The 27048-nt window shown below is 45.3% G+C and overlaps 1 protein-coding gene across 1 annotated transcript in view; it reads left to right on the top strand.

The window, feature by feature from the left end:
* Positions 1 to 4247: 4247 nt before the first annotated feature.
* Positions 4248 to 27048, top strand: part of sacs2 (sacsin molecular chaperone 2) — a gene marked incomplete at its 5' end in the record, with an annotated part of 39490 nt that continues 16689 nt past the window's right edge. The window contains 4 exons of the mRNA XM_084325948.1: positions 4248 to 4380; positions 6996 to 10193; positions 19763 to 19769; positions 22313 to 22400. Of these exons, the coding sequence (XP_084182074.1) occupies positions 4248 to 4380; positions 6996 to 10193; positions 19763 to 19769; positions 22313 to 22400 (3426 nt within the window). The remainder of the gene's footprint in view (positions 4381 to 6995; positions 10194 to 19762; positions 19770 to 22312; positions 22401 to 27048) is intronic.

Raw genomic sequence — 27048 nt, 5'->3', positions numbered from 1 at the left:
GCTGTGCGTAAGGATGCGCGTCTGGGCGTCTGCTGCGCGGCGGTCTGGATGCGCGTCAGGACGTCTGCTGCGCGGAGGTCTGAAGTGGAACACTGGGATACCTCCCGTGGAAGTTTAGAGAGCGCAGTCCAGTGTCTCCCTCAGGCAACGGCGACAGGAGGCGAAGGCTGGAGCGCATCTCACGCCGGAGATGAAAACAGCATAGACAGACAGAGGACCTCCCGAAGGAGTCTTGGTGATAGAGAATATGATACGGAATGATACGGCACGACCCGACAAAGGACAGAGGGGAAGAGCGAGGTACTTAAAGCCCACAGGGGAACTAATTAGAATGCACATCAGGTGCGGGAGGTAATTGATAATCGAACTAGAAGCGTGTGTTCGGCACCAGACCAATCAACACATAATGACAGGTAGTCCAAGGGTGTGGTTGCCGAAGAGCAAACGAACGCGAGGGTGGGGGCTAGTGAGGTGAGGAGAATGCAATTGATAAACAGAAAACTAAAGGAACAGAGCGAGTAGGCTTAAAGGAACAGAGCGAGTAGGCTTAAAGGAACAGAGCGAGTAGGTGAGCAATGGACAAAACCTCACACAAACCTCACAGGGCGGTGCAAGACAAACTAATGCATGCACCATCACCAGAGACTGTCTATATACGAGGAGATGGAGCCCTGCAGTTCTGAATGGAGACACCTGTAACAGTAAAGATGGCAACAACTAAACTACTTGCTACAAAACAAACTTATTCAGAAAAAAATATGTGATTTTATGTTGAGTAAAATAGTAATTGGCTGCATCTTGAGGTGAAATGTGAATTTTAAAGATTTTAATTAAACATGCCATGGTCTTTGCCAAAACAAAAGGCATTGGGAATCTCAGTGAGTGGTTTCCATGGTAACCAAGGACTCTGGCAGATGGTGCAGGATGGAATGGCAATTTGTATTACCTATGTTATAGAAAATATCATGTCTCCGCTCTCTGTATCGAACTGAGACTCTGTGCACAGAATCAATTATATCCCCCCGCCCCCCCCCCCCCTATCCATTGACTATCAATTTCTGTAAGCTCACTGGACTTGGTAAAATTATTTTCCACAACCCCTATTACACTCCCAAAATGCAGCAAGTAGCGTACAGTTTAAAACTGAGATTAGCCAGTTTCCTAATTTTATACTCTGATTTTAGTCAACCTGTGCTAACTTTATTCTTTATTCTTTATTCTTTAGAATGAAAATGTAATTTCCTGTTTAGATCACGCATTTGGGCCTTTAATGTTTATTACGGTTATTTGTATGATCATACAGTGTAGTTGCGAATGTGGAGGGAGGTGAAGTCAGTCTAGTATGGTTTGCCAATATATCCACTCCTGAATTATTTATATAATAGGTGTGTAAGTATGACGATTGATTAGTAGGCGACGCACACCTACTGTACTAAATAAAAATGGAAGTTTCTTCATACACTCCGTCTGCATTACCGAGTGATCCTCTATTTGCATCGCTTCCAGTAACGACGAAAAATACTTTTCATTGTCAAGCCTAACTAAACGAATGTTAAGTGATTTCATTTAGTAAGAGTTTCTATAAGAACGTTGTTGTACAGTACACTGATGTCGACGGACGGTCTGTTTTTCCGTGTACAAATAAATAATGGAGCGACATCCACATACTTCCTGATTTTGACGTCAGATAATACGCCTTTTGACCATAGATACTTTTAAAAGTCCTGCGACAGTGACTGACATTTGTGAAGAAGTAATGAGACGAGCCAATAATACTCACAAATTATGAAGTGTTGCGGTGGTCTATGACAGCCACCAACCAGAATCGACAACTATCCACCCCACCCACCTCCTCCAATGTACAGCCCCCCCCCCCCCCCCCCCCCCAACCCACCCACCCAACCTCCTCCAATGTACAGCCCCCCCCCCCCAACCTCCAATGTACAGCCCCCCCCCCCCACCCAACCTACTCCAATCAATCAAGCAATCAATCAATCAATCTATGGACAACACACCCGCCAAAGGTGAAGCCGATCGGATGGACAGTTCTCGGGGTACAGACAGGTATCCAATGTAATAAAAAAAAGTCAACCAACGAACTCGATTCTTGTACCGGATCTCCTCTCTGGTAAACAAGAATACCCTGAAGACTCTGGCAGGAGCACTCATTCAGGGGTACTACGACTATGCTTGCACCTCATGGTACCAAAGCACCTCAAAGGCGCTAAAAACAAAATTACAAACATCTCAAAACAAACTGGTCAGACTACTGCTTGACCTTACTCCTAGAACCCACCTCACCCCTGCCCACTTTGACAACCTAGGATGGCTTAGAGTAGACGACAGAGTACAGCAACTTGCAATGGGCCTGGTCTACAAGATACACTACACGACCAAGGTACCCATGTACATGTCAAAATACTTCCCAAAGGTCAGTGAATACCACGATCACAACACCAGAGGGAGCTCCACAAATCATGTTAAACCCAGATTCGGCTCAAATAAGGGACTAAACACGTTTCGCAATTATGCCACATCAATGTGGAACGCCCTACCCAAAGCGGTAAAGGAATGTGGATCACTACCCACTTTCAAAACCTCTCTCAAGGGACACCTACGGGAGACTGCAATTCAACACTGGCCCCTGTAAATATCCTAACCCAACCCCCTCCAATGTACAGTCATTTACCTAGTATGGTTTTGTCAATAGTCCAATGTACAATTTTGTTTGTTTGTACAGTGTCTCCCCCCCCCCCCCCCTCAATGTACAGTTTTGCTTGTATATACAGTGTGCCCCCCCCCCCCCCCCCAACCACCTCCAATGTAGATTACCCAGTATGGTTGTCAATATCCCAGTGTACCCAACCCCCCCCCCCCACCCAACCTCCTCCAATGTACAGTTTCTACGTCAAATGTATATACTCCCTTTTCCTGACTCCTTCTGTATCACAAACAGTACTGTATTTGCAAATCTGGTATGTCATAAATGTATAGATGTAGCAGTACTGACTATCTGTATGTCATGTATGTCATATATGTCCCGATGAATTGAAAATGGGGGACCCTGATGTAAACAAGACGAAAGTCTTTCTCTGGTCTGCATCCCCTTAACAATTGTGTGTATTGAGCTGTACTGTATTGTACCCATTCTGCAATCTGTTAATAAAGTTTTCAATCAATCAATCAATCAAACGTGAAGGCCAGACGCGCACTATTGCGCCACCATCTGGCCAATGGCACCAGTCATCAATCAATTCAACGCTGCACCCCCTTAAGTTTCATTTCAACAGAGCAGGAAATTATTTGATGAAACGAAACCACTGTTGGACTGAGCTTAGTCATCATGAGGGTCAATGGTATCCAGCTGCAGCCGATCAGACCGCAGCGCTTACAAGCCCCGCACATACAAGCCCCGCACATAGCAACCCCTTGCTTCCATTGGAGCGAGGGGTTGCTATGTGCGGGGCTTGTATGTGCGGGGCTTGTAAGCGCTGCGGTCTGATCGGCTGCAGCTGGAAGCATCTCATGAGGGTAGCGCTGTCCTAATCATGATTTGATAGGGATATGATGATTGATGGTTGATTCATATACAAAATACCTTATATCTGGCTGTAACCTCGTAACTGCCTAGTTATAGTCTGTGCTAATTTCCTTCCTGATTTTAAGTTTCATTTCATCACCGAGTTGTGTATTTGTTGAAACGAAACCACTGAGCTTAGTTGGAGGGTCCAGGCAGCCTGCCCTATAAAGGCCTTTTGGTTTGATTTGCACTTTTTCACTGACAGCCGACAACCAGACTGCGACATTCTTCTATTTGATTTCTACACCATGATGCAGGTAGACATATTATTATTCTTTATGTTTGCTATTTCATTTACTCAAGTAATTATGATAGGCCTATACAATGGTGATTATTGGTAGACTCATTCATACACAAAATAGTATGTGTGGGCGAGCATTCAGTCTTTGACTCTTTGATTAACAAAAGTATCAGAGGCGGTCGCAGTTGTACAGTGTGTCCCCCCCTACCCTACCTCCTCCAATGTACAGTTTCTATGTCAAATGTATACTCTCTTTTCTGGACTCTTTTTGTATCACAAACAGTACTATATTTGCAAGTCTGGTTACGGTATGTCATAAATGTATAGATGTAGCAGTACTGTCTATCTGTATGTCGTGTCTGTGTTACATTCTGTGTTACATTATTTCCTTCTATCTTAGAAAGAATTAACTGAAGTAGTAGCACAATGGCTAGAACCAAGCAGACTGCTCGTAAATCCACTGGAGGAAAAGCTCCTAGGAAGCAACTTGCTACCAAGGCTGCTCGTAAAAGCGCCCCGGCAACTGGTGGTGTTAAGAAGCCCCATCGTTACAGGCCCGGTACCGTGGCTCTGAGAGAGATCCGTCGTTATCATCATCGTTGAAATGAAAAAAAAAAAATCTAACCCCGACTAACCTTAATGTCATGCACTTGTCCTAATAAACTAACCTACACTGTAACACGCAACACTTTGATGAACATTGTTACTCAGCTGATAGAGTTATACCCTTCTTGCTGTCTTGTCGCACAGAACTTGTAAGTCGCTTTGGATAAAAGCGTCAGCTAAATGACTAAATGTAAATGTAAATGATATATGTTATGATGAATTGAAAATGGGGGACCCTGATGTAAATAAGACGAAAGTCTTTCTCTGGTCTGCATCCCCTTCACAATTGTATGTACTGAGCTGTACTGTACTGTACCCATTCTGCAATCTGTTAATAAAGTTTTCAATCAATCAATCAGGTCTATGTTTCAGGATACTGTGCCTATTATTTATGGCAAATTAAACTCCTAACCGATATGTACAGTTTGAAACCATGTTAATCAATACTGAAGCGACCAGTGAAATGTTATCCAGTAGCTTATATAAACTACGATCTTGCCAGGTAATATTTATATAGGCCCTGGGTAACGGGTTATAAACAAAATGTATACTAAATAAATTTAGGAGTGGCCATAGAGAACAAAATATATCGAGGCGAATTAGTTCCCATGACTTAAATGATTGTGTCCATGCACACGGCCAATCATTCATTCCAGCCGTTATACACATCGCTATGGATAGACTATTTAATTACGTTTACTTAGCTTGGGGATTGTAATGATTGTAGTCTACTATCAATAAGACACTTGGTTAGTGCATGATGTTATACTGCCACTTAGTGGTAGCAGCTATGATAGCACCTATCATACAGGGATGACAGGTTGACAACACTTGTTTTGCAAGGGGCTATTCGCGTCTATACTTTCCGTAGCCGCATTTCTGGCAGACGCTCTCTGCTTGCCGACGCCAGTTTCTACACTGGTTAAGCTTAGGCAATCTTCGAAGTTGGTTAAGGTTAGAGTTTGTCTTAGAGCGTGACGGCAAGTTCTTTCGACGGTTAAGCTTATAGGCACTCTTTCGAAGTTGGTTAAGGTTAGAGTTTGTCTTTGATATAAGAATCTAACATACAGATACAGTAGGCTACTGTTACATTTGTGATTTATTGATTGATTGAACATTTTATTAACAGATTGCAGAATGGGTACAGTACAGTACAGCTCAATACACACAATTGTTAAGGGGATGCAGACCAGAGAAAGACTTTCGTCTTGTTTACATCAGGGTCCCCCATTTTCAATTCATCATAACATATGACATACAGATAGACGGTACTGTTACATCTAGACATTTATGACATACCAGATCTACAAATATACAGTACTGTTGAATTAAGAGTACAAAAAGAGAGTATATTTGAGGGGGAAGAAACTGTACATTGGAGGAGGTTGGGTAGGTGGGGGGGGGGGGGGGTAGGTGGGGAAAACTACATTGGAGGGGGGGGGACTGTACATTGGAGGGGGTTGGGTTTGGACATTTAAGTTTGTGACATACAAGATAATTATGCAAATATGGTTAGAGTTACATAGATGGAGAGATTAATTAACTGGTTAGAGTTACATCAGAATCAGTACATAAGAGGTTGAATAAAATTATATGGGATATAAACTAAATTAAATATAGCACATATATAAAAATAAAATAGGAATAGGCCAGGGCTGTACAACTGGGCAGATGTGGTCAATCAAATTTGCAATCAATCAATCAATCACAAATGTAACTGTTACGTCTGGTACTCTAGCGAGTGCCAGCACTTTAACTAGTGTTCTAACTATTGCGACAGTGTCGTGTTATTCTGTTGAGTTTCACGTTACGGCATATGGCCGAACGTGACGTTGACGTTGATGTTCTGGTGTACGTTACAATGCATGTGTCTTGAGTTCAGTAAACACCGACATGCTGAAACTACGTGTTGTCTGATTCTTCCAACATAACATTGGCGACGAGAGATGGCTGAATTATCTATCCCACCCCCTCCACCCTTCCTACCGCTGCCCGGTGAGCCGCCTGTCCCGTGGGCGCGTTGGATTTCCTCGTTCGAGACGTATATCCTGGCTACCGGTTTGGACTTGTCCGCGGTGAGAAAACGTGCATTACTACAGCACTGTTTAGGCGTGGAGGGACAGCGTGTGTGTGAGACGCTCGGCACATTAGACAGTGACACATATACGTCGGTGGTGGCGCTCCTAAAGGGACATTTCGCCACTCCACAGACTGCACTCCTCCGTCGAGTTGTGTTCCGACGGAGACATCAACGTACTGGCGAGTCAATAACGCAGTACGTCGCGGACCTACGGGGCTTGGCTAGCTCATGCAAATTCGGGGCATTACAGGATGAAATGGTGAGAGACCAACTCATATTGAACACTGACAGTGATAAAATCAGGGAAAGACTACTGTTGGAAAATGACGAGCTGACATTAGCAGTAGCTATTAGACTAGCAGTGCAGGTGGAATCTGCTATGAACTGTGCAGCTAGTTTGTCTACCTCCCCCCGCCCCAACACACACATGCCAGTAGAGGCTGCGAGCACGCTCAGCTCAAGGGTGTCCCTCCTCAATGTGAGTGCAGACGACGGCGGGGACAATATACTGCTAGCCTCCCAGTCACGTGACCGCTCACGCCAGCCGTGCGGGAATTGTGGCTCCCTTTCACACAACTCCAGAGCCCAGACCTGCCCTGCCCGTGGCAAAGCCTGCTCCAACTGCGGGAGGCTAAACCACTTCCAAAAGGTCTGCAGGTCAGCCCCAGCTAGCGCTTCCAAGCCACCGACCACTATCATCCATAATGTCAGCTCAGGACGAGTGCCATTCAAAACATGCTCATTGGTGGTTGGTGACATCACACTGCCCCTCCTCCTCGACACTGGAGCCACAGTGTCTCTATTGAATTGGGCGACATACTCTCAATTCTTCTCCCACAAACCACTGGGCCCGCCCACCACCACCCTGCGAGGCTACGCCGACTCCAAGATTGACATCGTTGGCTCCCTCCAGCTGCCGGTGAGGTACGGAGAAAGGACACTGCCTGCCTTCAATTTCAACATCGCACGCCGAGGGACCAACCTCCTCGGCCTCGACCTCTTCAGTGGCCTCGGTTTCTCTCTGCTGGACACCACAGGCTCAGAGATCCACACCGTCACCGCTGTCTCCTGGCAGCAACAGTGGCCGGCACTGTTCAACGGCGTGGGCTGCCTCCAGGGTTTCGCTCACCAGCCCCTGCTAGACCAAAAAGTGACTCCGGTCATCCAGCCCCTTCGCCGCTCCCCCCTGGCTCTCCGTGAGGGCATCGCCACCGAGTTACAGAAGATGCTGGACGACGACATCATCGAACAGGTGAACGCGTCACCCTGGATCTCCAACTTGGTGGTAGCAAAGAAGAAGACAGGGGACCTGCGACTCTGCGTGGACATGAGAGCGGTAAACAAGGCCATCGTCCCTGATAAATACCCCCTGCCAACCACAGAGGAGCTCACCGCCCAGTTCCACGGGTCCAAGGTGTTCTCTAAGCTGGACCTTCGTCAAGGGTACCTCCAGGTGCCACTACACCCAGAGAGCCGCAACCTCACCGCGTTCATCACCCACAGGGGGGTCTTCCGTTACAAACGCATGGCTTTTGGCTTAAGCTCCGCCCCCAGCTGCTTCCAAAAGATCATGGCCTCCGTCTTCGCCGGGATCCCCGGGGTGGCCATCTACCTCGATGACATCGTGGTGCACGGGGCCAACGCCGAGAGTCACGACGCGAGCCTCCACAGTGTCTTAAGTGCGATGGCGAAGCACCACCTCACACTCAACGGCGAGAAGTGTGTCTTTGCCACCACGACCATTGACTTTGTTGGGTTCCGCCTCTCGGCTGACGGCATGTACCCGCTCCAGTCAAACACAGAGGCCATACACAGTGTCCCAGAGCCCACCTCAGCGGCCCAGGTGGCCTCTTTCCTGGGCATGACGGCGTACTACCTCCGCTTCCTGCCACACTACTCCGACACAACTGCACCGCTGCGGAAGCTGTTGAAGCAGGACGAGCCCTGGCTCTGGACGCCTGCCTGCTCGAAGGCTGTGCGCCTCCTCAAGTCCCAGCTCACCTCATCACCAGTCCTGGCGTTTTTCGACCTAGACAGCACCACCCTCGTCACGTGTGACGCCTCCGCCGCAGCCGTGGGCGCGGTACTGTCACAGCTGCACGGGGGTGTGGAGAGGCCGGTCGCTTTCGCTTCACGGGCCCTTAGCCCCACAGAACAGAGGTACTCAGTGGGGGAGCGAGAGGCCCTGGCCTGCATCTGGGCATGTGAGCGCTGGCATATGTACCTCTACGGCCGCTCATTCACGCTTAGGACGGACCACCAGGCTCTCACTACCCTCCTCGCCACGTCAGGCACTGGCCACAAACCGCTCCGCCTCCACCGCTGGGCTGACCGCCTGCAGCAGTACAACTTCGGTTTGCAATTCACGCCGGGCCGGGACAACGTAGTAGCTGACCTACTGTCACGCGCCATCCCCAGTTCCCCCACGGCCCCGCCCTCGACTCCCGATCGGGATCAGGCTGAGCATGACCTGGTCCAGCTCCTCCACACTCCCCTCCAAGAGACAGTGTCGCTGCAGGAGCTCCAGGACGCCTCGTCTGCTGACCCTGTCCTCTCTGCGCTCTCAACCTACATCAGGCAGGGTTGGCCGGCGAGGACACCTGACGAGCTGCTTCCCTATAGCAGACTCCGGGACGAGTTGTCATGCTGGAACGACTCCTGCGTCGCTCGTGGGCTCTGTACTGTCGTCCCGAGTGTCCTTCGGGCGCGTGTCCTTGCTATGGCGCACGAGGGCCACTTGGGCATAGTCAGGCTCAAACAGCGGTGTCGTGACTTGGTGTGGTGGCCAGGCATCGACAGGGAAATCGAGACCCTGGTCAAGGACTGTACTGCCTGTCTTCTGAGCGGGAAGACCAGGGCCCCAGCCCCGCCCCCACCCATGCAGCCATTGGACTGGCCATCCCAACCCTGGGAGCACCTGCAGCTCGACGTCTGTGGTGAACTGCACGGGGTACCGCATCACCAGCGTTTCCTCGTTGTGATCTACGACCTCCACTCCAAGTGGCCTGAGGTGGCGCCCGTGGGCTCGGTCACAGCCGGGGTGCTGATTGAGATTCTCGAGTCCCTGTTCACACGCTGGGGCCTGCCCAAGAGGATCACGACAGACAATGGGCCCCAAATGATCTCCCACGAACTGGCCTCCTACCTGGGGGGTAAGGGGATACGTCATATCCGCACGTCGTTCTACAACCCGGCTGCGAACGGGGGGGTGGAACGGCTGAACCAATCCCTGAAGAATGGCATCAGGGCCCACCTGGCACAAGGGTGCACATTCATCAACGGTCTCCAACAGACGCTCCTGCACTACAGGGCCACTCAACACGCCACCACAGGCGTCTCCCCAGCCTCCCTCATGCTAGGGCGCGAGTTTCAGCTGCCCCTGGACAGGCTGCGCCCTACTCCGGCTCAGGCTCCAGCCCACCCGCTTCAAGCCACAGTCAACGCACGCCAGCGCCGGATGAAGGACCGTTTCGACAGGACCCGACATGCGAGACCACCTACCATCGCCGTCTCAGACTGGGTCAGGATTCGGCGACCCCACCGGGACAACAAGCTCCGGTCATTCTGGTCTGACCCGGTCCAGGTCAGACAGCAGCTTGGCCCGGCCTCATTCAGGCTGGCTGATGGGACGCGTTGGCATGCTGGCCGACTGCGCAGGGTGCAGGCTCCCGCTGCCCCGGGACAGGGTGTGCCCGCGGCTGTAGCTCTGCAGGACAGACGATTCAATGACGTTGCAGCCCCAGCACCCGCGGCTATAGCTCTGCAGGACAGACAATTTGATGATGTTGCAGCCCCAGCACCCGCGGCTCAGCCTGAGGCTGCGGGACCTCCGCCGTTGGCTGTTGCAGTGCCCGGGCCCCGCCCACTCCGAGCGCGCAACAGGCCTGCACACCTGAATGACTTTGAGACTGAGTATCACTCCTAGGTTGAGTGAAGGGGGGGGAAATGTTACATCTGGTACTCTAGCGAGTGCCAGCACTTTAACTAGTGTTCTAACTATTGCGACAGTGTCGTGTTATTCTGTTGAGTTTCACGTTACGGCATATGGCCGAACGTGACGTTGACGTTGATGTTCTGGTGTACGTTACAATGCATGTGTCTTGAGTTCAGTAAACACCGACATGCTGAAACTACGTGTTGTCTGATTCTTCCAACATAACAGTAACTACTGTATATCTGTATGTTAGATTCTTATATCTGTATATCCGTATGTTGTGTATGTCATTATGAATTGAAAATGGGGGACCCTGATGTAAAAAAGACAAAAGTAAACAAGACGAAAGTAACACGTGACGTGTCTCCGCTAATGTCGCACCAGTAACACGTAGCACGGTACAGGCCCCAGTGCACAGTACAGGCCCCGACGCACAGTACAGGCCCCGGGCTGCGGCACTGCAGATTTACCCTACTCGCCGCAGGACCACATTTCTGGGCGGGGCTTGTGGACCTGAGGTTTGTTGGGCGGGGCTTGCGGACCTGAGGTTTGTTATAGGCGGGGCTTGCAGACCTGAGGCTTGCTAAGCACTACTGCGCATGTGGATGAGGGGGGGGGGGGCTCTCTCGCGCGCTCTCGTATACTTTTCACATATTGTCTGAATTTGCTTTGGACGTTACTGGTGTGATTCATTGATTGAAAACTTTATTAACAGATTGCAGAATGGGTACAATACAGTAGGCTCAATACAAACGATTGTTAAGGGGATGCAGACCAGAGAAAGACTTTCGTCTTGTTTACATCAGGGTCCCCCATTTTCAATTCATCAAGACATACAGATATACAGTACTGTTTCATCCTGACATTTATGACATACAAGATATACAAATATACATTACTAGTAGTAGTAATAAGTAAAATAATAGCAAGGGTAAAATGAACAGATATAAAATCACAGTTTTTCACATTAGGATCTAACATCCCAACAGGCAGGAGCACTCATTCAAGGGTACTATGACTATGCGTGCACCTCATGGTACCAAAGCACCTCAAAGGCGCTTAAAACAAAATTACAAACATCACAAAACAAACTGGTCAGACTACTACTTGACCTGAACCCCAGAACCCACCTCACCCCTGCCCACTTTGACAACCTAGGATGGCTTAGAGTAGACGACAGAGTACAGCAACTTGCAATGGGCCTGGTCTACAAGATACACTATACGACCGGGGTGCCCATGTACATGTCAAAATACTTCCCAAAGGTCAGTGAATACCACAACCACTACACCAGAGGAAGCTCAACAAATCATGTAAAACCCAGATTCGGCTCAAACAAGGGACTAAACACGTTTCGCAATTATGCCACAACAATGTGGAACGCCCTACCCAAAGCTGTAAAGGAATGTGAATCCCTGCCCACATTCAAAACCGCTCTTAAAGAGCACCTACGGGAGGCTGCAATTCGAAACTGGCCACCGTAAATGCCCAAAACCCCCACCACCTCCTAATAGACAGTCTCCTCCCCAAGTTTCAAGTTCAAGTTTCTTTAATAGTTGTCATACAGAAGTACAGAATACTTTTATACAAAATGCTTCTTACTGTTACGCTCCAGAGACTGTGCAAGACAAGATAAGTATGAAATAAAATAACATAGTAAAATTAGAAGTAAAAAAATGAGGTCACAGTGTTCAGTTTAGACATATGTACAATGTTCGATGCAGAATAGACGTAGTTACCATACAATATACAATACTGTGCAGTGTACTAATATACAATACTATATAGTGCAAGGCAGGAATGGGACGAGGTGCAATTTAGGTACAATTCACAGTAGGTGTACGAGTTGTAGTGCAAATCCTTTATCAATAAATATAAAGTGTAAAGTGTGTTTGTGTGATCTAAAGTGTGGAGAGTGGGTGCTGCAGTGTGTTGTTTGTTTGAGTGAGTGTGTGCGTGTGGGTGTGTGTGCTGTGTGCATTTGATGGTTGTTGTATAGTGTTTATTGTTCGTTTAGCAGCCTGATGGCCTGGGGTTAGAAGCTTCTTCTGAGTCTTTCTGTGCTCGCCTTAAGACTCCGGTATCGCTTGCCTGACCGCAGCAGTTCAAAGAGGCAGTTGTTCGGGTGGCTCGAGTCCTTAATAATTCTCTTAGCCTTCCCCTTGCACCGCTTGTTGTAAATGTTCTGGAGGGTGGGAAGCCCCCCTCCAATTGTGCGTTCGGCTGAACGTGTCACTCTTTGTAGTCTGCTACGGTCTTGTGCAGTGCTATTCCCAAACCAGGAGGTGATGTTGCCGGTCAGGATGCTCTCTATTGTACATGAGTAGAAGTTCCTAAGGATCTTCTGACTGACTTGGAACTTCCTTAGGCGCCTGAGGAAGTAGAGGCGTTGTCGTGCCTTCTTCACAACACTGTCAATGTGTGTGGTCCATGTCAAGTCCTCGGATATGTGGGCTCCGAGGTACTTGAAACTGTTCACTCTCTCAACCGGTGCCCCGTCGATGCTGAGGGGGCTGTAGTCCTTGACCCCCGACCTCCTGAAGTCCACAATCATCTCTTTTGTTTTGCTGACGTTCAGGGAGAGGCAGTTCTCCTGACACCACTGTGACAGGTTCTCTACCTCTTCCAGGTAGGCCCTTTCGTCGTTGGCAGAGATCAGGCCCACCACTACTGTGTCATCAGTAGGGATGCCCCCCGGACCCCGGTTTTAAACGGGAACCGGTACTATATTAGAAAATACCGGAGTATTTATAAGCTCCGACGTCCTCGGTACTGCTATCGATACTCTAGAGAAATTATTATTATTATTATTATTATTTAAAAGTTGCGAACGATCTCTCCTCTCTCTGTCTCTGCACGAGAAGCAGCGAGTCATTATTACACACACTCCTCGCGAGTCGCGCTACACATACATACGGGTACTCCTTAATGAAAGCGCTGTCAATAGTATGCAGCTGCAGCACGTCAGACAGCAGCGCTTACAAGCCCCGCACATACAAGCCCCGCACACCTGATGTGCTGCAGCTGGAAGCATCTCAGCGCTGTCTCCGTGCCGACGCGCGCTGCACACAGACACAGACAGCTCTGCATGGACTGAGTCGTGATGGCGGATAGAGCGAAGCGTTCACAAGTGCAACAAAACATTTGCCAGTAAGGGTGGCAATACGAGCAATCTATCAAAACATTTGTTTGCAAAACACTATATTAGTGTGCAGAAATGCGCCGTATTCGACTGCCTTGCGCGCAGTGGTTCATCTGCATCCACGTCCACTGCAGCCGGTAAGCCAAGATACGGAGTTTCCTAGGCTAATAACGAATTATTACAAATAGGCTAATAAACAAAATAATTGTTTAGCTACAAATACTACAATCTAAAAACTTTTTATAGATCGTCAAGCTGAGGTCAGCCACCAATGTGTCCCAGGCCAGTGAGCCCACCACACATCCTCCCTCTACCTCCACCACCCAAAGTCCTTTCTCCCTAGCAGCTAGAGGAAAGATGACAGAGGATAGGGTGAACGAGTGTCACAGGGCTGTGACAAAGTTTGTTGTCAAAGGCCTGCACCCGTTCTCTACAGTGGAGTCCAAGGACTTTAGGTAACAACTAATCATTCAGTGTATATCGTTTTTTTTGTATACATAGTTGTCTAACTTGTCTGTTGTTGTTATAAGTTATTATTGAAGCAGCTATTCCCACCACTCCACACACATTTACAATAATTCAATCATTTCTAATCTTTACTGTAGGGAGATGACCAATGCTCTCAACTGCAAATATAAAAATCATAAAAAAATTATCAAAAAGAACCGATAAGAGTATCGATAAAGTACCGAACCGTTAAGCAGTATCGATAGGAGTAGTAGTATCGATAAAATCCTAACGATACCCATCCCTAGTCATCAGCAAATTTGATGATGGTGTTGTTGTTCCGCTGTGCTACGCAGTCATGTGTGTACAGGGAGTAGAGGAGGGGGCTCAGAACACAGCCCTGGGGGGCCCCTATGTTGAGCGTGATGGATGAGGAGGTGCAGTTGCCGGCTCTTACCACCTGGGGTCTGCCCGTCAGGAAGTCCAAGACCCACTGGCAGAGGTCATAGTTCAAGCCCAGGTCCCTGAGCTTGGCTATGAGTTTGGAGGGGACTATGGTATTGAATGCTGAGCTGTAGTCGATGAACAGCATTCTCACATAGTTCCCCTGCCTCTTGTCCCCTGCCCCACCGCATGTATATATTCCCTCCCCGCCGTATGTATATTTTCCTCCCACCCACCCACCCCCTCCTAATGTACAGTCCCCTCCCCATCATATGTATATACTCTGTCAGGATCTAGGGGTAACAGTACTGTATATTTGAATACCGCTTATGTCACAAATGTATCAGTACTAAATACCTATATGTCCCTATGCCATAAATGTCATGTATGTTGTGTATGTCATAAATGTCTATATGAATTGAAAATGGGGGACCCTGATGGAAACAAGACAAACGGCTTTCTCAGGTCTGCATCCCCTTAACAATTGTATGTATTGAGCCGTACTGTATTGTACCCATTCTGCAATCTGTTAAATAAAGTTTTCATTCATTCATTCATTCACAGGCCACCTTGTTTATGGTTGAATTCCGTTTTAGTAGAATGTGAAAGACATGATGAATTGAGCACATAAAGTCCAGACATACTATAAAATCAGTTTCTTTTCAGTGCAATAAAATAGTTCTGGATTACTGTTACTGTACAGTTCAAAGTCATCTTTACCTTCTGTTTGGTAGACGAAATAGACGAAAGTCTTTCTCTGGTCTGCATCCCCTTAACAATTGTGTGTATTGAGCCGTACTGTATTATACCCATTCTGCAATATGTTAATACAATTTTCAATCAATTAACCGCTGAAGTGCCCTTGAGCAAGGCACTTAACCCCCAACTGCTCCAGTGGAGTTGCTCAGTGGCCAACGGTGTCAGACTGGTTGTACTGGGCAGCTCCCAGGTGTGAATGGAACTGTGTGAATGTGAAGCAGGGCGTAGCTGAAAAAGAGCATCCGTGCTCAGAGAACCTACCCTGAGTAAATAAAGGTTAACATATCAGTAAACACAATGGGTTTGATAAGCAATTGTTTTGATAAGGACCCCACAGAGATGCAAATATTCTATTCGAATCCAGGTACTTTCTGTGTGGAGTTGGCATGTTCTCTCTGTGTCTTTGTGAGTTTCCTCCAGTTTCCTCCCCTCAACTGACTGTGGTGTTTTACAGTTCAGACAGATCTGGTACAGTAGCTCTGACTGTGGGGTTTTACAGTTCAAACATACACAGCCTCCGTCAGAGGAGAGGATAAAGGCTCTGTCGGGCAGCTGAACATATCTCCTCCATCACACACAGATGATCAGATACACATAACACACAGGTTCAAGTTGAAGAAGTTTAATTTTAATGTACTGAATAATACAGGTACTTAAATTAATTTTCAATTCATCAATACATTAGACTTAGAGACATACAAATATACAGTACTATAAGAAAAAAGCATCAAGTCATGTTTATCATTTTGGATTAAAATAGAGGAATGTTGTTCAAGGTTATACAACGCAGTTATGCGCACTATGAACCGGGATTTGATTGAATAAGCAACACATTTTTTACAATGTGTATCTCGGTGGACAATAATAGAGAATGTGAAGTTGAACACCTTATGAGAATGGTTCATGTTTAACATAGCTTTAACATTAGTTCAACATTAATAAAGTAGTCAAAACGTGGCCAAAATGGCAACTTCACATTCACATAGGGTTAGTTGGGTGTTTACAGGGAATATTAGCTAACGATAGCTCACCACTAAAGCAAATGACAGATGGAAAATAGGCCCTAATGTCCAAAATAGCGAAGGTGCCCTGGCCTAAGGTACTTACATTTTCACTGAAAGACATATTTGGTTATTTTTCAACGAAGAAGAATGAATGCTATTATATAGGTTAAACCAGTCTGATGGTGGTGAAGATATTGGTGACTGTGGCACGGCAGCAATTAAACCTTGTAGCAAGGTCTAGGATGCCACAAAATGCTGTGCAGGTGATTGATTGATTGAACATTTTATTAACAGATTGCAGAATGAGTACAATACAGTACGGCTCAATACACACAATTGTTAAGGGGATGCAGACCAGAGAAAGACTTTCGTCCTGTTTACATCAGGGTCCCCCATTTTCAATTCATAATGGATTGTAAGTAAGGGTGCAATTAGCACCGTGCAATCCATTCTTTGTGGATCCAGCCCTTTGTTTAATCCAAACATCCATTCGGAAATGTTGTATTATGAAACCAGTATGAGACGCTGTGCTTTTTTATCGTTTCAATTCGGAAAGTTGATGCTCACATGGCTATTTTGTTTAGCCCGTCATTCAGCGAATAAGAATGTCAGGGTGATGATCAGAGCCAATCAGAGGCAGAGCGGAGCAGGTCTTTGAAGAATGCACATACACACAGACCTGCTGGAATGTGAGGTGCACCGGTGCAACAAGGGAAAACATTCAGTCGCACTGCACAGATTTTTGGGTGCACAGTGCGACCAAAACAGTCGCACTCTAGAGCCCTGTTATAGTCTATTACTGACTAATCAGTTAATTTCTACATACTGTAGTTTGTGCACTATTACACGCTAAACATCGCCCCTTTCCAAAATAATCCAGCCTTTTTTCATAGATCGTGAGAAATGACGCATTATATGCAATATGCCCAAATCGTTCTGGTTGATCGCCTGAAACCCCAAATACTCCCAAATCAAAGGTATATACCATATACATATATGTCTTCACAAAATCATCATCGGGGGGGGGCGTCGTTTTAACTAGAAACTGCGATCGTGTTTGTCGAGCATGTTTTACGTCCGGTAAAACACGACACTGTGATCGTTACAAAAACATGTTTCAGGTTCGGTAAAATAGACATAGAATATACCTTACCTTAGCCAGAAGGTACTCCAAAAAGAATAATCCCCAGTTATCCCATCGCCATTGCGATTACCCGTGTATATGTCTATACTTGTGTATATGGGAAATAGGCTTCAGGCGATAAAATCTTGAGCAATCTCTCTGTCGCTGTCTCCGAGGAGGAGCCCTTGCAAAAAGAAAAGGTGTCTCCACACCAAGCTATCCCAGTTCAAAAGGTAGGCGATACTGCCACCTGGTGAGATTCGATCGTCATTGCAATTCCAACATAGTCAGATGAGCCAGGGAGACCTAGAGAGCTCTGGCTGAGTGTATAGAAGGGGGATCAAAGGGAAAAGATCAAAGGATCTAAAAACAAGATATTACGTTTTTGGCACTCAACGCTTGGTGGCGAAACATGACATAATATTATGTTTTTGGTGCCCAATGAGTTAAGAATAAATATACATAGGGTATATTATTGTACATGCCATCATACACTTGCCATCCTTCTTCTTGTGTTAGCATAGGGAATATTACTGTTGTGTCATCCAAAAAGACTTTAATTTAGAGGTAATTCACACCACGACCATGTTACTATCACAAGATGGCGTCTTAACAATAACGTTATCAGCTCTGGAAACGAGAGTGATAAATTCTGTTTGGCAAAGAAGGGCAGCTAACTATTTGGCTAACTGCTTTGCGGTCCAATGTCCACCAAAACACACACGCACACACACACTTTATAATTATTGCCTCAACGTTATATAGACGGGTAACGTTTTGTAAACTACGTTTAGCGCTAGCTAACGTTACCTAACTAGTACCTAACGTAGTAACGTTAGCCTAGCCTGACGTTAGCCTGTTTAGCCTGCATGTTAACTGTTATTGTTCATCATTGAGATCCAACTTACCATATCAACTTCAGCCACCTTCTCTTCTCTTTGTCGTCGGGAGGAAAGCGGTAGTAAGATACTGTTTTGTTGACATAATTTCTATTGCTGCAACACGAAACACAGCACTGCACCATTTTAATGCCTTTGAATATCACGTCTGGAAGCAGTAGGACGCAGAAGAGACGTTTGGGGACATGATGACGTCACAGAGACGCCCCTTTCCAAAACCTATTTCCCATGCACATGCGCAGATTGCCCATGGAGTCTGGACGACGCGAGATGACGCATGAATGAATGTGGACTGTTCCATCAGAGGGGGGAGCTTCGGTGGCCAGTGTCCTTTCAGCCGAACAGGATAATGAAAAAATTATCCCACTAAATGGCCAGACGCGTCTTATGGCGACATCTACAATTACCTCATTGAGTCTCCAGGTAGACTAATGTTTATATTTAAGTGCAGCGGTCTGTAGCCACTCACATTACCACCGAAGCTCCCCCCTCTGATGGAACAGTCCACATTCATTCGTGCGTCATCTCACGTCGTCCAGACTCCATGGGCAATCTAAAACAACCATATGTCCGCACTACTGTCCGTTTGTGTATTTCAGTTTGTGGTGTAATCCTGTGGAATGGCTTAGAATAGATGAAACAAAAATGAGCAAGAACATTATACAGTTCAAAAATAGATATAGGAAAATCTCATTCATGAGTACAAAAATGAGGAGCTCTAAAATTGTTATTTTATTTGTATTTCTATTTGGGTTGTTAAATATTTTTTTGTTTTGTTTGTTATTTTAGGTTTGTAAGAGATTTTGTTTATGATATTGTGAGAAAGGGGCAGGACTAGATACGTAATTGCTTCCTTCTCGAACTAATTAGTTTATCATTAAAATGTAATAGAAATATAATATATATATAATATATGAAATTTTTTAAAATCAAATCAGGGGTGCTTTGAGCCTACCAGATGTTTCTATCCATGCACCAATCTGTTTTAATCACACTTTTTCGGCTCCATGGACAGACGGGGGGTTACCTTGCCTGGAGTGGGACGGGGCTAGCTTCCATTAAGGACTTATACATAGACGGTCACTTTGCATCCTTCGATCTACTAAAGAGGAAGTTTGAGTTGCCCGGCACCAACTGGCTCAGATTTGTACAAGTCAGAAATTTTGTTAGATCCAAAGTTCAGGCTTTCGAAGGGCTCCCAATTGAACATTCTTTCTTTGATATATTGCTGAGCCCTCCCCACTCCAAGCACCTCATCTCTAGGTTTGTGTGTCTGTTTGACAACTGTAATATGGCCTCTACTGAGAAGATTAAAGAACAATGGCAGGAGGAACTCGGTATTGATCTATCTGATATTGTATGGGATAGGAGTCTGTCTATAGTACAACTTGGCTCAGTCAATAGTAGACACCAGCTGATCCAATTTAAAGTTGTGCATCGTCTCCACTACTCCAAGCATAGATTGCACAAGATCTACCCCTCTGTTTCACCTCTGTGCGACAGGTGCCAGGTATCAGAGGGTAGACTTTCTCATGCCTTCTGGTTTTGCCCTTCACTAACAGGATTCTGGGCCAAAATATTTGACTGGTACTCTAAGGCCTACAATTTAACTCTACAGCCGGGGGCAGAGCTCGCCATCTTCGGCTGCTCTGAGTCCTCTCTGAGCTTTCCTACAGCTGTGCAACAATCTTTGACATTGGGGACAACGGTTGCTAAAAAACAAATACTGATTGAGTGGAAGTCCTCCTCAGCACCTTCTTTCCAACTGTGGATGGCGGACATGACCTCTGTCATACGGATGGAGAGACTAAGGTTCCTGAGAACCGATTCACTTAAAAGGTTTTCAAAAATCTGGGACCCGTTCTTAGCCTATCTCGATGAGGCTAGAGGCGGCAGATGATTCGCCCGTCTGATCTCACAGTCCCCCTATGAGGGACCCCAAACACAATATTTCTCAGTCATGTATGGCTGGTAACCGTGTTGTAATAGCAAATGTAAAAAAATTGTTATTATTATTTTTTCTTTAATGCATTTTTTTTTTACTTTCACTGTCTGAGTGTGTTTGTATGTCATGTTGGTATACTGTTTGTCATGTTTGTACAATGTTCTGAAAAATTTAAAATAAAATATATAAAAAAAATATATATATAATATATATTTTTACTTTACTTTTTATGATTTTATTGAAAAAATAAGAATCGTGAGAGAATCGTGATCTCAATTCTTAGAGAGAAAAATCGTGATTCACATTTTAGCAAGAATCGCCCAGCCCTAACGACTGCCCCTAATTGCACGCACGTGGACTCTGTGTGGCTATGGGTGGGCTGTGATCAGGCTTCTTGGTAGTACAATGCATTTAATTATATATATCGAAAACTGGTTAGTATACTCTTGTCAATACACATATAGAGTGATATAGCCTAAAGGTTCTACTTTAGCTTACTGATGGGCCTACTGCTGCTAGTGCTCAGAGAGATGGATGGGTGTCTGGCGGGAGCTGGGGCCAGGCATTTGTCATCAGTTTGTTTTTTCTAATAGAATCATACCCAAGAGGAAGGATGAGTTTGGAAGAACAGAGAAAGAACCGGTGAGTAGCATTCTACTATTTTCTTTTAGGTCTTAACTATTTTTTGAAAGCCTGTACTTTTACCAGAGTGAATATATCACATGTGTATTTACTTCCCAAACAACCTCAAATACAACCGGTGATTTCACTTTATTTGAACTGCAATAACATAACTTTATCAAAAATGTCAAACACTTTATTTTAGTTGATGGTCATAAGGTATAAGGCATCATAATGGTATAATCACATTGTAAATGCTTCATAATTGCATCAGAAAATTCATAATAATTACTTATGAATCTGACATGACCATGTCATGAGGCTGTTATGGGATTTATATTTATCACTGGTGCCTATACATTTATTTTGTTCATAAAACAAGTAATTTTAATATTTTCAGAAAATATAATACATATTCATGTATTATGAATCTTGCATGAACCTAATCATGTCGTCATACATTTGTTCCTATCCATCTTACACTTATATTTTTATTGTTCTTGCTAATCATAACAATTATTATTTTAGCTCTGCTAGTGTGAGAACGGTGACAGTTGGGATGCTATTCTTTTTTCACATAAAAAAAGTGTTCACATAAACTGGCACCGGGCAGCCCTGCTTCAATCTTAAATGGTTCAGAATTGAACTCCACTGACTTTGTAGATCAGTAGATCAGTAGATCTGGTGTACAGCAGCTTGACCATTATCTATAAAGCTATCCATTAGGGCTGCTCCATTATGGCAATATTCTGGTCAATATTGAGATCATGATTATTTAACACGATTACTCATTGACTTTGGTGATTACAATCACCTGTTTGCCTACCAAGATGTCTGTGGTGATGGTATAGGCCTAATGGAATACTATGTATATTTGTCAACCAAATATCTCACTGAAGATCCAAGTCTTTCCCCCCTCAAATGTATCTTTGCCAAACCAACAGTGCAGCCAGTTGTGTTGTCTGGTAAACTGTCTGAACTCTGTTAGGTTCACTCGTCACTCTGGCTGCTCCTGGGGAATTTCAGCCACAAGCTTTGTTGTTGTGTGTGATGAAATGGTAAAAAATAAATAAAAGGTAAATGGTGCATTTTTATAACTGCCTTTATCCAAAGCGCTTTATAATTTGTGTTCCTCACATTCACCTATTCACACACTGACGGCGGAGGCAACCATGCAAGGTGCCAACCTGCTCATCGGGAACAATTAGGGGTTAAGTGTCTTGCTCAAGGACACTTTGACACGCTGCCCAGGAGGAGTGGGAATCGAACCGGGAACCTTCCGATTACAAGATACAAGATACAAGAGTTTTATTTGTCACGGCATACAAGTACACAATGAAATGCGGGGGGTCTTGCCCGCAACGATGTGCATAATTACAATAGTAATATATAATAAGAATCCAATTACCAGACGACCGCTCTACCTCCTGAGCCACTGTCACCCCCTCATGACTCTTCTGATACACTGTATTTCTTGCTCTGTTTAGGAATCGCTTTGGTGCAACAGCCCCACCGTTCATTGACTACCTGAAAGATATTTTACGCAGATATCCGGATGGTGGACAAATCTTGAAGGTGGGTCAACATATTTATACCAGTCAGCTACAAAACCAAACTGCAATACTTATCCAAGATGTTTGCCACGCTATATCCCCATCTCTGCCGCTAGATGGCCAGCTTAAAATGGTCATTTCCGCTGTGTTTCACAATGTTTGCAGAGCTGTGTGTGTGTTCTGTATTATAGCTGTGGAGACAATGGTGTGGCTCATTTGACAGACACTACTTGTAGTCAACATGGAAAAAAGGGGGGTGGTAGTCTTACCCCGAAAATCCGATTGTTGGAAAAAGCCTCGTTTATGACCGGTAAAGTAAGCCACTGTGACTGTGATCGTTACATAAACATGTTTCACGTTCGGTAAAATAGACATAGGGGGTCCTTACCTTAGCCAGAAGGTAATCCAAAAAGAATAATGCCAATGATCCCATCGGTGATCGCGATTACTCTTTTATATGTAATTACATGTGTTTACGGGACACTATAGGTTTTGAGGCGAGCAGATCTGCTAGCGATTGCTTTGGAAGAGCTCCTCCCCCGCAGAGCGAGCCTCGATAGTCCGGTGCATTCATTGACTCTCCTGTTCTGTTGCCTTTCTATCCAAGTTCAAAAGGTAGGCGATACTGCCACCTGGTGATATTTGATAGGCATTGCAATTCCAACATATACAAACGAGCCAGGGACGGCTAGAATGATCCGGATGATGATTTAGAACGGGGATCAGAGAAAAAAGATCAAAGGATCAAAACCCGACTTTTCTCGGGTTTGGCACTCAACCTCTGGCGAGATAACCCGACTTTTTTCGTGATTGGTGCAGAATGAGTTAAAGGGGCACTTCACCAAAAACTATGCTGATTAATTTTGCACATAATCTCACACACATCAGAAAACTGTTTTGCACACATTCATTTAGTTTTTCTGTTTTTTTTTGTAATTTAGTATTTTTTCATGTACATCATTTCATGAAGCTGTAATTGATGTAACAAATGTCCCCGATGACATCACTGGTGGCCATATTCAAACATAAATTTATTCTCAATAACTGTCAAACTAAAAGAATGTGTGCAAAATAGTTTATGTTTAATGTGCGAGATTATAAATGGTATATAAAATAAATCATTGTTTGTTTGTGAAGTGCCACTTTTAATCAGATAGATAGATAGATACTTTATTCATCCCCTTGGGGAAATTCAGGGTATCTCACATAGCTCACATAATAGACATATACAGACAATGACAGTTTCTCAGTCAGTCTTTCACAATTATGTCTGCATCATGAATTAAAAAGTAAGCACATGATAAAAATTCAAGTACATCATATCTACCTATAATAATAAAAACGTGATAAGATAAAAGCAGGTGTATAAAAACAGGTAAAAAAAAGCAGGTGTGGGGAACAGGAAACAAACATCCAACAGCCACAGGTCAAAGATCAAGGACCCCCGCACTAGACTGAGCTGTGATACAGTCTGATGGCTGTGGGGACAAAGGACCTCCTCTGCCGCTCAGTCCGCAAGTGCAGGGAGATGAGCCGTCCGCTGCGACTGCTGCTCTGCCCCACCAGGGTGTGGTGGAGAGAATGGTTGGCATTATCCATGATGGCCAGCAGCTTGCTCTGCATGCGACTCTCCACCACGGTCCCCAGTGGGTCCAGTCTCCTCCCCACCACTGAGCCAGCCTTCTTGACCAGCTTATCTAGCCACCTGGCATCCCTGGCCGTGGTATTGCCACCCCAGCAGACAGCGGCATAGAGGAGCACACTTGACACCACTGCCTGATAAAACATATATAACATTTCCCCACACACATTAAAAGACCTGAGCCTCCTAGAACAGCCTGTTCTTCCTATAGAGCGTTTCCGCGTTTGCAGACCAGGTCAGCTTGTCGTCCAGGTGCACACCTAAATACTTATATGTCTGCACCGTCGCAATGGTGTTTCCCCGGATGCTGACTGGTTGCAGAGGTGGTTTAGACCTGCGGAAGTCCAGTACCATCTCCTTGGTCTTGGTTGCGTTCAGGAGAAGGCCATTCTGTTCGCTCCAGTCGCTGAAGGCTCCCACCAGGTCGCCTGTAACTGTTCCGCAACTGTAAGTTACTTCCGGGGTAGGCCTGATTGGCCCCGACAGGCACGTGACGCGCAACTTTCTCTGCCGCGCGGCACGCTCCGCAGAGCGGAGCGGCAGAGCTTGCGGAATTATGTAACCGCCCTAACCGCCATGATTTTCATTCGGCGCTTCAGCTCACCTGGCAGAGCAGCGGTCCTGCGGTCCTGCGGTCCGTTGTTGACGAGTTCGAATCCCATCAAATTTTTTTTTTTAACGTGATTTTTTTTTTAACGTGTATTCTTTCGCCGGTTAAGGTTAGGCATGGTTAAGGTTAAGGTTAGGCATTGTTTCGGAGTTGGTTAAGGTTAGAACGGTTAAGTTTAGGCGCTGTTAAGGAGCTGGTTAAGGTTAGAGTTTGTCTTAGAGAATGGCAATATTCTTTCTATGGTTAAGGTTAGGCATGGTTAAGGTTAAGGTTAAGGTTAGGCATTGTTTCGGAGTTGGTTAAGGTTAGAACGGTTAAGTTTAGGCGCTGTTAAGGAGCTGGTTAAGGTTAGAGTTTGTGTTAGAGAATGGCAATAGACAGCCTATTTCCGCGCGACAGCTCTCAGCAGCCTCGTTGCGCGTCCTGAGTTTGCCGCGTCACGTGCCTGTCGGGGCCAATCAGGCCTACCCCGGAAGTAACTTACAGTTGCGGAACGGGTACAGGCCACCAGGTCCCTGTACTCTCCCTCCTGTCCCTTCCTCACACACACCACAATCGCTGTGTCGTCCGAGTATTTTTGGACGTGGCAGGACTCCGTGTTGTAGTTGAAGTCTGCCGTGTAGAGGGTGAACAGGTACGGAGCAAGAACAGTCCCCTGTGGAGCCCCAGTGCTGCTGACCATTCATTCGGACAAACTGTGGTCGGTCTGACAGGTAGTCCGTTATCCAGGCCTTGTAGGGGTCCGCCCCCATCCTTCCTAGCTTCTCCCTGAGTATCAGAGGTTGGATGGTGTTAAAAGCACTAGACAAATCGAAAAACATGATCCTCACATAACTCCCCAGCTCATCCAGGTAGGAGTAGGCCCGGTGGAGCATGTAGAGTGCCGCGTCGTCCACCCCGATGCGCTCTCGATACCCGAACTGCAGGGGGTCAAGGGCGTGTTCGGTCTGTGGTCTCAGATGGTGGAGAAGCAGCCTCTCCAGTGTCTTCCTGATGTGTGACGTGAGGGCCACCAGTCTGTCGTCGTTGAGCTTGGCCGGGCGCCTAGCTTTGGGTACCGGCACAAGACATGATGTTTTCCACAGGACCGGCACCCTCACGTCCCGCAGGTGGGAGGGGAGGTAGGTGAGGCATGGCCAACAGGGGCAGAGCGATGCCGTTATTGGCAATCAATTAATCAGAAACGACCCCCCCCCCCCCTTTCATGCATTCATGATGAAACATAATCCCTATCATATGCATTTGATTTGAAAATAGTAGCGTGTACAGGGACGAAACGCCAATGGATTTAGTATAATTCACGTTGCGCCCTATAACCAGCCTCCCAGGCCGGATCATTCCGAAATTATTCTCATATTCACCACGGAATAACGCGTGAACGTATTCATGAAAAAATGTATACTTTTTTGCATCTTGAACGGAAGATAGTTACTGTCAAATGACCATGGTATTGTATCCATAGCTATAATATAAAAGATTTAGCTCTACAAACAACGTGATGCACAGTGAAACTATGTAATGAAAACCTGGCCGTGTTTTTGGGATTCGAACTTCGTCAGGGTTTTTCGAAAACGGACGTTCGAACCTTCGTTTTTAATTAAAAAAAATTGTTTTATTATTATTATTATTATTATTATTATTTTATATATATAAATATCCTCAAACTAAATCCTCAATTTGAATAAAGTGATTAATCTGATTAAATGAGTCTTTTTTCTTTTATTAAATCAACTTTCCAGACCCAGCCCAGGGAGAAGCCCCAGCCCAACTAAATCAATTAAATCAACTTTCTTTAATGAATATAACTCAGTTTCTTTTAATACTATAATATTAGTGTAGCCTAATCTTTATCTGCAACTGTGAAGAAAAACCAGAATGAATAGAAAAAAATATATATATAATATAATTTGAATGTTGATTTAGAATTCGAATGCCAACGTAACGAACAAAGGTTCAAACGTTCGAACGTTTGGGCTCAGCCCTACCTGGCCGTGCTATAGCTAGATGCTGAAATCGAATGGCCCCGAATGTGTTAAACTAGCTGTGTTGATAATATTACTAAGAGTTCATATTACACATTATACTAGCTGTGTTGATAATATTACTAAGAGTTAATATTACACATTCTTAAACTAGTTGTTGATAATATTACTAAGAGTTAATATTACACATTCTTAAACTAGTTGTTGATAATATTACTAAGAGTTCATATTACACATTAAACTAGCTGTGTTGATAATATTACTAAGAGTTCATATTACACATTCTTAAACTAGTTGTTGATAATATGACTAAGAGTTCATATTACACATTCTTAAACTAGTTGTTGATAATATATATTATTCTGCACTCCTTTTCCTTTTCTTTTGCCTATTGTGGCCCACTATTTGTTGATATTGCGTGTGTTTCATATGAATC

Source organism: Notolepis coatsorum (genome assembly GCF_963971535.1).
Source record: "Notolepis coatsorum genome assembly, chromosome: 12".
Taxonomy (NCBI): Eukaryota; Metazoa; Chordata; class Actinopteri; order Aulopiformes; family Paralepididae; genus Notolepis; species Notolepis coatsorum.
The sequence above is the reverse complement of the archived record's forward strand: the minus strand, read 5'-3'. Positions and strand labels throughout refer to the sequence as shown.